At 41.7% G+C, this 12441-nt stretch overlaps 1 protein-coding gene across 2 annotated transcripts in view; it reads right to left on the bottom strand.

Moving 5' to 3' along the window:
* The window catches only part of APBB1IP (amyloid beta precursor protein binding family B member 1 interacting protein), a 44428-nt gene extending 32749 nt beyond the window's left edge, over positions 1-11679 (bottom strand). The window contains exon 1 of one of the 2 annotated variants that reach the window (XM_073003033.2): positions 11548-11679. Coding sequence is in view for 1 of the 2 variants with exons in the window: in XM_078378623.1 (XP_078234749.1) it covers positions 9816-9836 (21 nt within the window). In the remaining variant the exon portion in view is untranslated. Of the gene's footprint in view, positions 1-9815; positions 9995-11547 lie in introns of those variants that run through there. The other variant, XM_078378623.1, reaches the window with a different exon arrangement.
* Positions 11680-12441: the final 762 nt, after the last annotated feature.

Consider the following 12441-nt stretch of genomic DNA (forward strand, 5'->3'; position numbering starts at 1 on the left):
AAAACAAAAACTACACATGAGCAAAAACATTGCAACAACAACAAAATATGCCCTCTGGTATGATTCCATGAAAACTAGATGTACACAACCCCCTCCTGATATTAAACTGTGGTTACATTAAGTCACACATAAAGGACACTCACTGAAATCCACAGGACATAAAGACTTACATAAATTATATTGATGTTATTGTGTCTATTCTGACTAGAACTACAACCAACTCACTGAAATTATTCTATTTGCAAAAGCATTTGGGGACACCAGTACTTAACAAGAAGGAGCCTTCCTTCAAAGTGGATCACAAATCAGCTGGACTGTCCTTTTCACCTTCTGAATAAATATTCTCAGCCACTGAATCAGATTGTAATCAAATGAGTCCCAACAAAGAGGCTCATCAGATAAGCATACTGTATTTGGTTTGCTTTTGGTACAGTTTGGTTGGCCCTATCTTCTGGATGCCGTATGTGTTTTAAGTAAGAGTGATCCATTCTACTCCTTTTCCAAGCTGTTCCATTGCTTTCTGGTACATAGTACAAAGGCTGCAATTTATTTGGGGCAATTAAGAGCACTCCTGTTTATCCCATTCTGCAGTCTGTGTGGCTGTTTAATCTGCTCTCAAATAGAGCTGTGGATAGTGTCAGTGACAACCCTGTCTTTTATGCACCCTGTGTGACAGTACACAAGACAGCAGGTAATCCCTCTCCACTATTTTCCTCTTCTCATAATTTTTAAAAATATTCTCCAAAGTGATGTGGTGCTATTTCAGATATAAGGGAGCATCAATGCTAGGTTAGTGTATTGTTGTAGCACTATGCCACTTACTAAACTAAACAAAAAAGGGGAAGTAACAGCACCCTGTGGAATGAAAGCCATAACAAAAGGTGGGAAAAGAGCACTGTCTGGATTCATTCATGTCTTCCATGTGACTGGAAGGACCACTCAACTGTGAGATAAAGTACATTCCATCAAATATAAGAGCCTTTTAAAATGAGAACTGAACTGCTCCATATTCCCCTGCCTAGCTGTGTTCTCTGTTCGGAATCTGAATCACTGGAGAATACCAGCCAGGCAGAAAAACAATATGCCGAGAACCTTTTATTCTTTCTTTTACTGATGTCTCAGAGTGAGTTATTGGGATTGTAAGTGCCAGTTAATGAGAAAAGGGGTGGACTGATCTGGGAAATTTGAAGCTATTCTGCTCTGTTAATCCCTGCCCTTGTGCTGTGCAGCTAGAAACTCAAAACTCTGCAACAGGAAGGAGGGGGAAAATTAGCAGAGCTGACCGGTCAAGGAGGTACAGCTCAGGTCACTGGGAAGGTGAGGAAAGAGCGGTGGGGCTGGCTGGACAAGGAGAGGCACAGCCATAGCGAGGCAAGGAGAGGAAGGAAAGAAAGCAGAGTGAGAAAGCTATCAGAATATCAGTGAGAGGTGATTTTACATATACAGTACAGGGTGAATGAAGGCAACAAATGAGGCAAACATGGATGAACACAAAAGATCCATGCCCCTCTCATTTGTCAGAATGGACCATTAGTATTTCTGAGGCTCTCCATTGAAATGTGACGAAAGGAGTAAGAAAACAAACGTAAGACCCTCTTCTGTGTCGATTTTCATTTCTTCTAACCTGAACGTCCCACTTCTAATGGTTTCCCCTGCCTTCAGCACTGCTATGAGCTCTAAACACAGAGTGTTACATTGGCCCATCCAGGTTTTTTCCTATTAAAGGAAATAAACTCCCACATAGCCTCAGCAGCTGCAAATCGGAATTGTTACTAACACAACGGACACAGGATGGGGCCATAAGGACTGCAAACAGGTACCCCTGAAGCTGTCAGTTTCCAAACAAGACATGCCAGCTAAGATGCACCATCTAATAAATGCAACTTGAGAACATTTACTGTATTCTGAGGAACGCATGCCTTCAAATGAATGTCCACCTAGTTATAAATTGTAATAGATGAGCAGAATTATCTCTTAGCGGGCAAGGGATAGATAGCAAGAGCAGTAAAAGAAAGCACAATGAGCCACATGATTCTGAAACAGAGGCTGCATAAGTCATAGCCTCGTTACATGTGGAAAGGAGTCACTGTAGAGAAACATGGAAAACGAACAGAAGTGGTCAAATTTGCTCCTTAATTATTTCCCCTGGGGAAAACAGCCCCTTGTCCAACAAATTATCACTATTCAGTGTCATGCGATGCATTTTCACAGCATCAAGTCCAGATAACCAAGGCTGATTGATTCCCTATTATGATTGCCATTCCATTAAATGAAATCTTAGTTGATTAATTATACCTCAATATATACAAAAATATAAAAAAAAAACAATTCTAAAGGAAATGTCATTATTTGTTTGTTTTTAAGGGGAATGTTAATTGCTCCTTTCATTATTACAGTGCTGTCAGTCTGGAGACTGATAGCAGTTTTTTAAAAATAACTTGTTGATATTCCTCCTTAAGAATTTGTGCATTTCAAAATTGTGGTCAGGTTTGCTTAAAAAGATACAAAATGACAAAGACCTAAAATAGAATCTTAACCATACCTTCACAGAACCCTCTCCCTTTGAACTCAATGGGATTTTAAAATAAGCATGATCAGTATTAGACTCTTGGAACAATTCCACTTGGCATGAAAAATATCCTACTTGATGAATAGTAGCCATTTACTTGACATTCCAACACTGTAGATTCCAATTAATTTGTCATAGCCAACAGCTTTTTAACACATTGTCCATCATGAAGAAAAATTAACCAGTTTCTGGATTTTAACAGACAGCTGGATTATCTGTTCTCTCTAGTACAAAAAAAATTACATAGCCTCAGTTGTGAGTTTACAGACAACTTCTACACACTGAGAAAGTTTGTGATTTTAGTCACTACAGCACACACCACAAATTTCTGAATGCCAGAAATGAATGACAGCTAAGCAGTAAGCTATGGGCAAACTAAACAGACCAGTGATCTGAGGAGCAAGGATAATTGCTAGAGAGACAAACAGTCAGGAAGTGTCCCCTCCCATCAGCCTACTGCTTAGTGAGATGCAGTTCATCAAACTGGTTAATATTTATAAGATAAAAATGAGGTTATCAGTCGAGCAGTTAAGAAGCTCGTGACATGAGCCTGCAGCCAGCTGAGGCAGAGTGGTCTGCCAGAATCTTACTGAATCACCCAAATTACCAGAAAAATGATGTGTCGCACAGTATTTAGAAAACTGGCTTGGAGATGGCCGAGATCCTTTCACCCATTCTGTCCCATTCACCCTCTTTGAAGAAGACTTAGATGATGAAGGTATAGGTATATCCAAATAGTACTGGAAATACGATTCAGCATGCTGGCAAATTCTGCTCATCAGCAACGTGGATGGGTTCCGGTAACAATTTGGAAAATTTACTTTTTTGGACTACAATTCCCAGAACCCCCTGCAAAAACCCATGTATTTATGCTAAAGGAGACTGGACTGTTTCCAGCTCAAAGGTTGCATACTCTCCTATGCCTGGATTTGCAAACACTCAGAGAGGCCATCATGGAGACATCATATATCATCACAACATAGCAGGCATGTACTGTATATTCTGTTTTTTTGGGCTGAGCAGTTCAGCCATATTTTGGAATTCTTCCAGAATTAAGACCATAGAACTTCCCCTGATCTCACAAGGCAGGCAGAAATCCACCGTGTACTAAAATAGACAACTCTTAAACAACCACAATACAGCCTGGTTGTTAATCAGGATGAGGTAAATAGCATGATTACTGAAATATTGGAAGTATAGTATGAGATATCAAAGAGCTAGTATGAAAGTGTATTCGTGAAGGCTTTCACGGCCAGGATCTAATGGTTGTTGTGGGTTTTTCGGGCTCTTTGGCCGTGTTCTGAAGGCTGTTCTTCCTAACATTTCGATAGTCTCTGTGGCCGGCATCTTCAGAGGACAGCACTCTGTGCTCTGGTCAAGAGCACAGAGTGCTGTCCTCTGAAGATGCCGGCCACAGAGATTGGCGAAATGTTAGGAAGAACAACCTTCAGAACACAGCCAAAGAGCCCGAAAAACCCACAACAACCAGCTAGTATGAAACATAAATACTGTCTTTTTACACTACAAGTTAATTATTATTAATCTTATGTTTAAGATGTAATGCCTTCCACTCAGAAACCTAATTCTAGAATATTCCCTGATGATTTAGTGAACGACACAAGCAAATGACTTTCTTCTTTCTTTTCAGTATTCATTGCATATATTGCTCTCAAATAAACAGCAATTCAAAATTTTATCACCAACCAGATGGACTATCAAGCAACTGTAATTTCTGACACTCCAAAACTGATTAGTGTGAAATCAAATAAAAACTCGCCCTTCGGGCAGGTTGGATTTATAGATATTCAAGGGTTATTATTTGTTTTAAAATGCAAAACAAGCTCAGATGCATATTGGTAATAGTGGAAATCTGTTAACATGGCAAGTTGCTTGCCTTCTTTATTAACAGCATGTAAGAACATCCTGAAACGGAAATGGATACAGTTTTACAAGACTAACATTGTGGAGTCTCTATTCCATTGAATGGATTATTCAACAAATGTATAGAGCTGGGGAAGAGCGGGATGAAAAGACAGCACTGGGTCCATTAGCCTGATGTACGTCAGACCCACGCTATGAGGTTGGGGGAGCCTGATAGACACTTCATCCGGCAGCCCAAACTGACCATCAAAGGACCATTGTGGACTGAAGCATCTTGAATATTCAGATTGTGAGAGATCAGTGCTCTGGTTCCCTAGTAGCAGGGGAGTCCATAGTGAGCCCTTAGTACCTCTGGCTGATATTATGGGCACTAGATTCATAAACAACAATGCAACTCCATCTTAAAATACTGAGTCACACAATCTGTCCAGCCCCTTGGGTATGTCAACTGACCAACTGACTCATGCATGCCGTTTGCATTGGTGAATTCAAAGGCAACACTGTGGGTTGCACTGCTCCCAACGTGCTATCAGTTTTCATCTTGGAGACCCACCACTTCATCTGGCAATTTATACAGGCAGTTAACCTTTCTGAAGGACTGCCAGCTAATTTGTCCAAGTGCTGCTTTGTCTGCTAAAACATGTTTTTGTCTAGAATGCCACCCAGCCCCATTCCAGTAAGGGATTTTGTGAGATACACAGCCAAAAATGTTTATTGGATCGAAAGTTCTTGTATTAGGAAACATTTCATTCTCCAAAAGTACCAGTAAAACCACAGTTTAAAGAGGGGAAAGGATTATGTGCCCATTGTTCTCATTCCTGTCCTCCCAACATTCACAGACCATAGTGATACCTCTTTGTCACCTAAAGAGTCTGCAAGTAAGTAACACCCTACACATCTCTTCCTCTCAACTTGCAGAGTAGTTTAAAGCACTGGTTCTTAACTTTGGGTTATTCAGGAGTTTTGGACTGCAACTCCCAGAAGCCTTCACCACCAACTGTGCTGGCTGGGGTTTCTGGGAGTTGCAGTTCAAAAACATCTGAGTAACAATGGTTAAGAACCATTGGTTTAAAGAGCCACTTAATGGCACCTTAATTTACCCTTTTCTTCTCTAAATTAAGTCCAACTGGACAGATATTAAAAGGCTGTATTTAAAGCAATTTTCAGCCTGACATCTCCAGAGTTCTCTCCTTGCTTGTTCCCCAAAGACATAAGATTCTTGTTCTAAGAAGTTTATCTTCTTTTTGTAAGAGAAAGTTCAGGGGATCATTGCTTAACCATTAAAAAGTTACGCTCTCCCTCGAAGTGACAGATAAGGTCCTCCCACACCCTTCACGTGGCTTTCTAGAGCAACGGTTAACTCTTCTCATCATTCTCAGGCAAGAGGCCTCCTTCCGCAACCATGCAAATGACAACAGTTTCTTTCCACTCTGAATCAATAATGCATCTGTCTTGAATGCAAGCTTTGGCAGGTGGAGAAGAGACAAATGTAGCGTGCACTGATGGATTCCTTTTATGAAACTGTTCAGGGTAGGCAAATGTAAACCAAAGTGGGGCATTCTCACAGAGCTTGCCGGACTCCTGGATAGCTCAGGGAGTTAGCATCTGCCTGCAGACCCAGAAGTTGGGAGTTCAATTCCCCACTGTGCCTCTTTGACACTTGATGATCCATAAGGTTCCTTCCAGCTCTGCAATTCTAAGAGGATTATGATGATTTAGACTACAATTCCCATCATCCTTCAGCCAACATGGTCAACCCAAAAAAAGAGAGAGCTTTTCAAATTCTACAGCCAACATGAGGCCTGCTTCTCACCACTATTTTGCAAGCTCTTCTCCTTTGACATGCATGTAAAACTTGACAGTGCATAGTAATGTATAAGCTAGAAGAGAAGAGGGACAGCTTAGAGCAATTTCTGCAATCTTTTTAAAGCTGTCAGAATCACAAAAATGATACTGGAGCATGCATTTTGCTGGCAAAAGAGTCCAGGTTAAAACCCTGGCATATGTAATTTAAAAGAAACTGGGTAGCAGACAAGAAGAAAACTGCAATCTTGGTGAAGTGCAGCTGTTTAGAGAAGGCAATACAGTACTGTATCAGACTGGCAGCATGCCTCAGGAAGGCAACCCTTGGGGCAGATAAAAACAGTAGATTAATACAACCAAATGCACCCCCTCTTAAATTACATTTCCTTCAGTTACGGAGGGGAATCTAGGACCATAATTCAATGATGTATTTCCACTAGATCCTTCTGCTTCCACCTCAGCTGATGATCCCCCTCTCTGTAAAAACAGAAATCCTGCTCCAGAGGCATGGGAAATTCTTTAGAGCAGTGGTCCCCGACCTTGGGCCTCCAGATGTTCTTTGACTTCAACTCCCAGAAATACTGGCCAGCAGAGGTGGTGCTGAAGGCTTCTGGGAGTTGTAGTCTGAGAACATCTGGAGGCCCAAGGTTGGGGACCACTGCTTTAGAGTATGGGGATATCTGTCTGGATCCTTCTCAGTGTGAACTGAAGAATCACTCATGTGAGAGATAGATAAGAACCTTTTAAAGCAAACCAGAAAACTCCCAACTTCTCTCATCTGTATGTGCCCTACATTTTTGGCACAATGGAAGGAAGTTCCAGTTCTGCTGTTATTGGATACCCAAACATACCAATACCTGGCCAATACCAATACCATGCTATATGAATGCACTCCATCCTAATTAAAAAGTGATTTAAACTAGGTTGTTTCTGAGTACGCTTTTCAGATAATAAGAGCATCTGTTTTCAAGGGGTCTTGGGTTTTTTAGTCAGATGAAGGGTTACCACAATAAGCTAAGGAAATGTATGACATCTTTTGCAGCCAGCCACAATCCCCAATCTGCGTATTTATTTGTCTTTTAAAAATAATTCATCTCATTGCTATTTCCTACACTTGGCACTTCTGAGGAACTGGCTACTGGTTCTCTTACTTGGTAGCAAGTAACTTTTGAACTTTTTATTCTACAGTGACTTCTATTGCATCTGACTTTTGTTTATCTGCCAGAATGATGACAACTCAAATTTCACAGAGCTACTAGCGTAAATGGGATAAAATTAAACACTGGAGATGAATTTGTATCTGTTCTAACTTGTATTTGTCAACCTAACGTCTCCATTTGCCCAAGTAGAAATAAACAGCACCACAAAGTGGAAACAACAACAAAGACATGTGTGTTGTTCTTTACACAGTTCAAATGTAGAAGAGATGATACCTTTATTTAGAATACTAAAATTCAATTTAAAAAACTAGAAACAGTTTTTCTGGATTTCAAACTAGTATGAAACTCAGCTTCACTTCTCTTTATTTTTAAAAACAAAATTTAGGACAGAAATTCAGTGTAAAGTTTGTCAGATCATCTTCATTTTCAATAATCTACCCCTCAACATTACATTCATTTAGCCAGAAAAGAAGAATGGCATAGAAAAATATGCAGTTCCCAAGAAAAAGCAGTGTTAGGAATAACTGCTCATAGTTATATACTGTACCATGTTTCCCTGAAAATAAGACAGGGTCTTATATTAATTTTTGCTTCAAAAATGCATCATTTATTTTATTTTATTTATTTATTTTATTGCATTTATATGCCGCCCATCTAGACGTAGTCTACTCCGGGCTTATTATTTTCAGGGGATGTTTTATTTTACAGTCATGTCATCTTCTGGTTGCTGCACAATGCTGCACCATGGTGGAGGGTGGGGTTTCACTTAACTAGAGGTTATTTTTTGGGTAGGGCTTATATTTCGAGCATCCTGAAAAAATCATACTTGGGTTTATTTTCAGGTTAGGTCTTATTTTCGGGGTAGAAGAACTCCACTTTCATTGTGTTCTATAATGCACTTTTATATCAGTACAATCTAGAGATGGCCCCGGACCACTGGTTCAGTGGTTTATACTGGTAAAGCAGACAGTTGAGCAGGTGTTCTGTGGTTCTATGTTCTGCCCCCTCTGGTGGGCAACCACTCTGAAAAGGGTTGCCATAAGCAGGGCGCTGAATCACTAAACACCTGTTTGGCTGTCTGCTGAAATAGCAGTTCATGTCCATCTCTAGTACAATCATAAGACACATATAGAATGCAGGTGTGGAATGCTGGGCAATTATACACACCAAATAGTACACCCTTTCTCAAACATCTTGCACTTCTGATTCAGTGCTATAGTACACATGTATGAATGCTGGAAATGAGCAGGTTCCTGTTCTCCAGAGGAACCATACAAACTAGTGCTACTGGAGCATGCTGCACATCTGGACTAGAGAAAATATTCAAAAAGTGAGCCACCTTTTTCATGCAAACTAAGACAAGCATAATGAATTTGCTGCAGAATTTGTTCCTGTTATTGTGAGTTCTTGGTAAGGTAAAGGTTCCCCTTGACATTTAGTCCAGTTGTGTCCGACTCTAGGGTGCGGGGCTCTTCCCCGTTTCCAAGCTATAGAACCAGCATTTGTTCGAAGACAGTTTCCGTGGTCACATGGCCAATGCAACTAGACACAGAACGCTGTTACCTTCCCACTGTTGTGGTACCTATTTATCTACTCGCATTTTTTAACATGCTTTCAAACTGCTAGGTTGGCAGGAGCTGGGACAAGTGACAGGAGCTCACTCTGTTGTGTGGATTCAATCTTACGACTGCAGGTCTTCTGACCTTGCAGTAAAGAGGCTTCTGCGGTTTAACCCGCAGCGCCACTCCATGTCCCCTTGGAGTTCTTGGTACCTAACAGCTATTCAGCTCTGAAAGCCCCTAATTAATCAGTCACAAGGAAATGGCAGCTAACTTCTTTCTGGTAATGTTCACTGCTGACTAATCTGGAAATATGCAACTAGGGTTTTGTAATACATTTGCTAATTTGTTCTCAGGCCACAAGTGCAGTTTGTGACTTTTCACTCTATAATAAAATATAATCTGTACCGCATATAAAAGGCATCTGGAAATAACTGTTCTTTGGAGGTCTTCAAAAAAAATGCCAAGTTGTTAATAATCCAAATACTATATCTACAACACTTGTGACTTGCCGAGTATGATATTTCAGAATGCCGCCTTGAGTTCCGTTATTGGGAGGAAGGTGACCTATAAATAAGACCAATAAATAAACACCCATTTTATATCTACTTAGCTGAAAGAACAGGCCAGGGATGGGGAGATAACCTTTCTATCTGAAACACTTTACAGTACATGAGAGTTCACCATTTCTGACCCACACACTGAATATCATTGGTAGACTAGTATTGTGGTTTGTTACCTGCTCCCCATCCTCCCCCCCCTACTCTTCTAACACAACCACTGTTTCCCTGTATAGTGGAAAGTATAACACCAGATGCAAAGTTAAGCACCAGCTGTACGCACCATAATACAGGACTTTAGCATTATGGAGTTGACCAAGCAAATGGTATGAAATTGAACCTCTGAATCACTTCTTCTTCTTCTTTTCTTCTTCTTCTTCTTCTTCTTCTTCTTCTTCTTCTTCTTCTTCTTCTTCTTCTTCTTCTCCTCCTCCTCCTCCTCCTCCTCCTCTCTCTCTCTCTCTTTTTTTAAAGGAAACAATGTGACAGCAGATCACGTGGAAGATCTGTGCCGAAGGCCCTGGAGAGCTGCTTCCAAGAATTGACAATCCTAGGCTACATGGACAACCAATCTGGTCTAGCAAATTCCTCTATTATTTCTTCCAAGTACCAGTTCAGGAAACCTTTATGCAGATCTCCCCATTAGCTTGATTCCAAAGAACCATAATGAGATTACAGTGATCAGGCCTCAAAATGTGACAGGATCATGTATACGGCTTCAGATTCTCCAGAAGCATTGCAATGATCTGGAGTACTCCGAAGCTGGCACAGGATCCTGTGGCAATGGAGTTAGCCTAATAAAGGAATTATATGGATTTTAGAATTTTTATTTTGCTCAACAGAGGCACCTTTGCTTTTTCTTTTTTTTGGGGGGGGGGATGCCTTCTAGTTGAGTGTGTTTCTATGCCATTAGGGCAGCCTTTTAAAAAATACCGCTTTACAATACTAATACCGACAACTTTTTTACACAGCTTTTAAAAATGCAGTGTCGGTTCTTCTCCCATATTGTGAAAGAGCTGCTGCGGTGGCTCCTGCTAGCTTTTGCAAATTCTGTGGCAGGATGTTTTGCAAGCCTGGCAAAACCACTCACAAAGAAGTGAGCGTACCAAAAAATCTTTTCAGAACGGCAAAAGGAGAGGATTGTTTTTCTCTCTCCATACATTGCCGCCTACACCACTTTCTAGTCAGATTCTTGGAGGAAGATTATAAAATATATTTATAAAGCAAGAGATACCGAAACCCAAACTATCCGCAAGCCGAGTTCATGAAAAGTGGGTTGCCAGCAAGCAGAAGCTGTGTAAGCATAGAGCATGCAGCATAGTTCTAGAAATTCTTTGTTTAAAACATTTTACATACTACTGTTGTGCTGCCCTGCTGTTAAACAAAACCATTTGCGACAGGTTCCAAATCAGTTAACGAAATTAGAGAACCCATTAAAAATAAACAGCAGAAGCAACAAGGCAAATAGTGGGGAAGGGGGCGGGGTTGCCCTTCATCATCATTATCTGTTAAGTCAATTCGGACTTATGGCAACCCTTTTCAGGGTTTTCCAAGTAGCAGAAGGTATTTTGAAGCGGTTTACCATTCCCTCCTTCTGAGGGGAGCCCTGGGGCTGTGAGGTTACCCAAGGCCACCGCAGGCTGGCTTACTGAGCTATCCAGCCAGCCCCTCATAAAATAAGATTTTTTTTTCCTTCCCCGTTTCTTCCTTTCCTCATTTCTCTTCCCTAGCCTTATATCCCGTGAGATACAGGGAGCAGAAGAAATGGTTCCCAAAAGCCGAGTTCTGCAGGTGAGTGCTGGAGGGTCCTTTGCCCAAACCCACCACTTTTTGCCACGTGTCTAGAAGAGTTTATGCCGCCTTTAAATTCTCCGCCACCCAAAACGGATCCCTCCCCATTTCCACTCACAGGTACATAGTTCCGTCCCCCACAAATACTGTCAGGCGCTCATTCCCCTCAGCCACCTGCCTGCCCCGAGGAGCCGGGACGCACGCGCGCCCAGCCCCGGGCTTACCTTGCCGGCTGGGCTCCGCCGGGCTCCGGGAGAGGCGGAGGCGCGGCGGCAGGCCGAGAGGGATCCGGGAGCGCGCACTCGCTGGCTGGCTGGCCGACGGCCCGGCTCGTGCCGCAGGCGGGCCAGGAAGCACCCGGGAGGCCTGAGGGTGTGAACGGGGCGGAGGCACGCCCCGCCGCTCGGAGCGAGGGTTTCCTTTCTCTGGGAGGAAGTGAAGGGTTGGCTTGGCCAGGAGAGGGGGAGATCTATGGCCCGTTAACGGCGCTGCTGAGGGCTTGCACGCAACTCTTTTATTTTTTAAAAACAATTATTTAAAAATTAAGCAAAACACACCGCGAAAACAGGCTCACGCTACTAAACAACCCATAGCATACGAGGCAAAATAGAACAATCAAGAATTAATAAACAGTATTTTTTTAAAAAAACATAATATTCATAATAAATCTGATTACCTAAAATAAAACTTCGTGCACGCCTCCACTGGGAGCAATAGGGACATTTCCAATATGATTTTTTATTCCTCAGCCTCTTATTCTCTCCAAAATTGCAATGCTTCTTGTGTAGGTAGTTGACCTCTCCCTTTTATTAATACACATTCTATAAAATCTGCCCCTATGTCCTTGGAATGTTCTTATTCAGCAACCCTTTCTTTATCTTAATCTGGGGGAGTGTTAGCCCGCAGCTCTCATGTCATGGAAATGCCCCAAAAAGTCTTGTAGCCCCTGGAAGGTTAACAAGATAGGCTTGATGCAAGTTTTCATGGCCTGCTGCATCCTTCATTAGATGGTAACCATCTACCAATACCTATAAAAAGTTAGAGACTTTTACAGTGTCCCGGGGACTGGTCTGGCAGCTTATTTTTGATCTATTTTGTTCTGGGTGTTTTCATCCAAA

Source organism: Pogona vitticeps, chromosome 6, assembly GCF_051106095.1.
Source record: "Pogona vitticeps strain Pit_001003342236 chromosome 6, PviZW2.1, whole genome shotgun sequence".
NCBI lineage: Eukaryota > Metazoa > Chordata > Lepidosauria > Squamata > Agamidae > Pogona > Pogona vitticeps.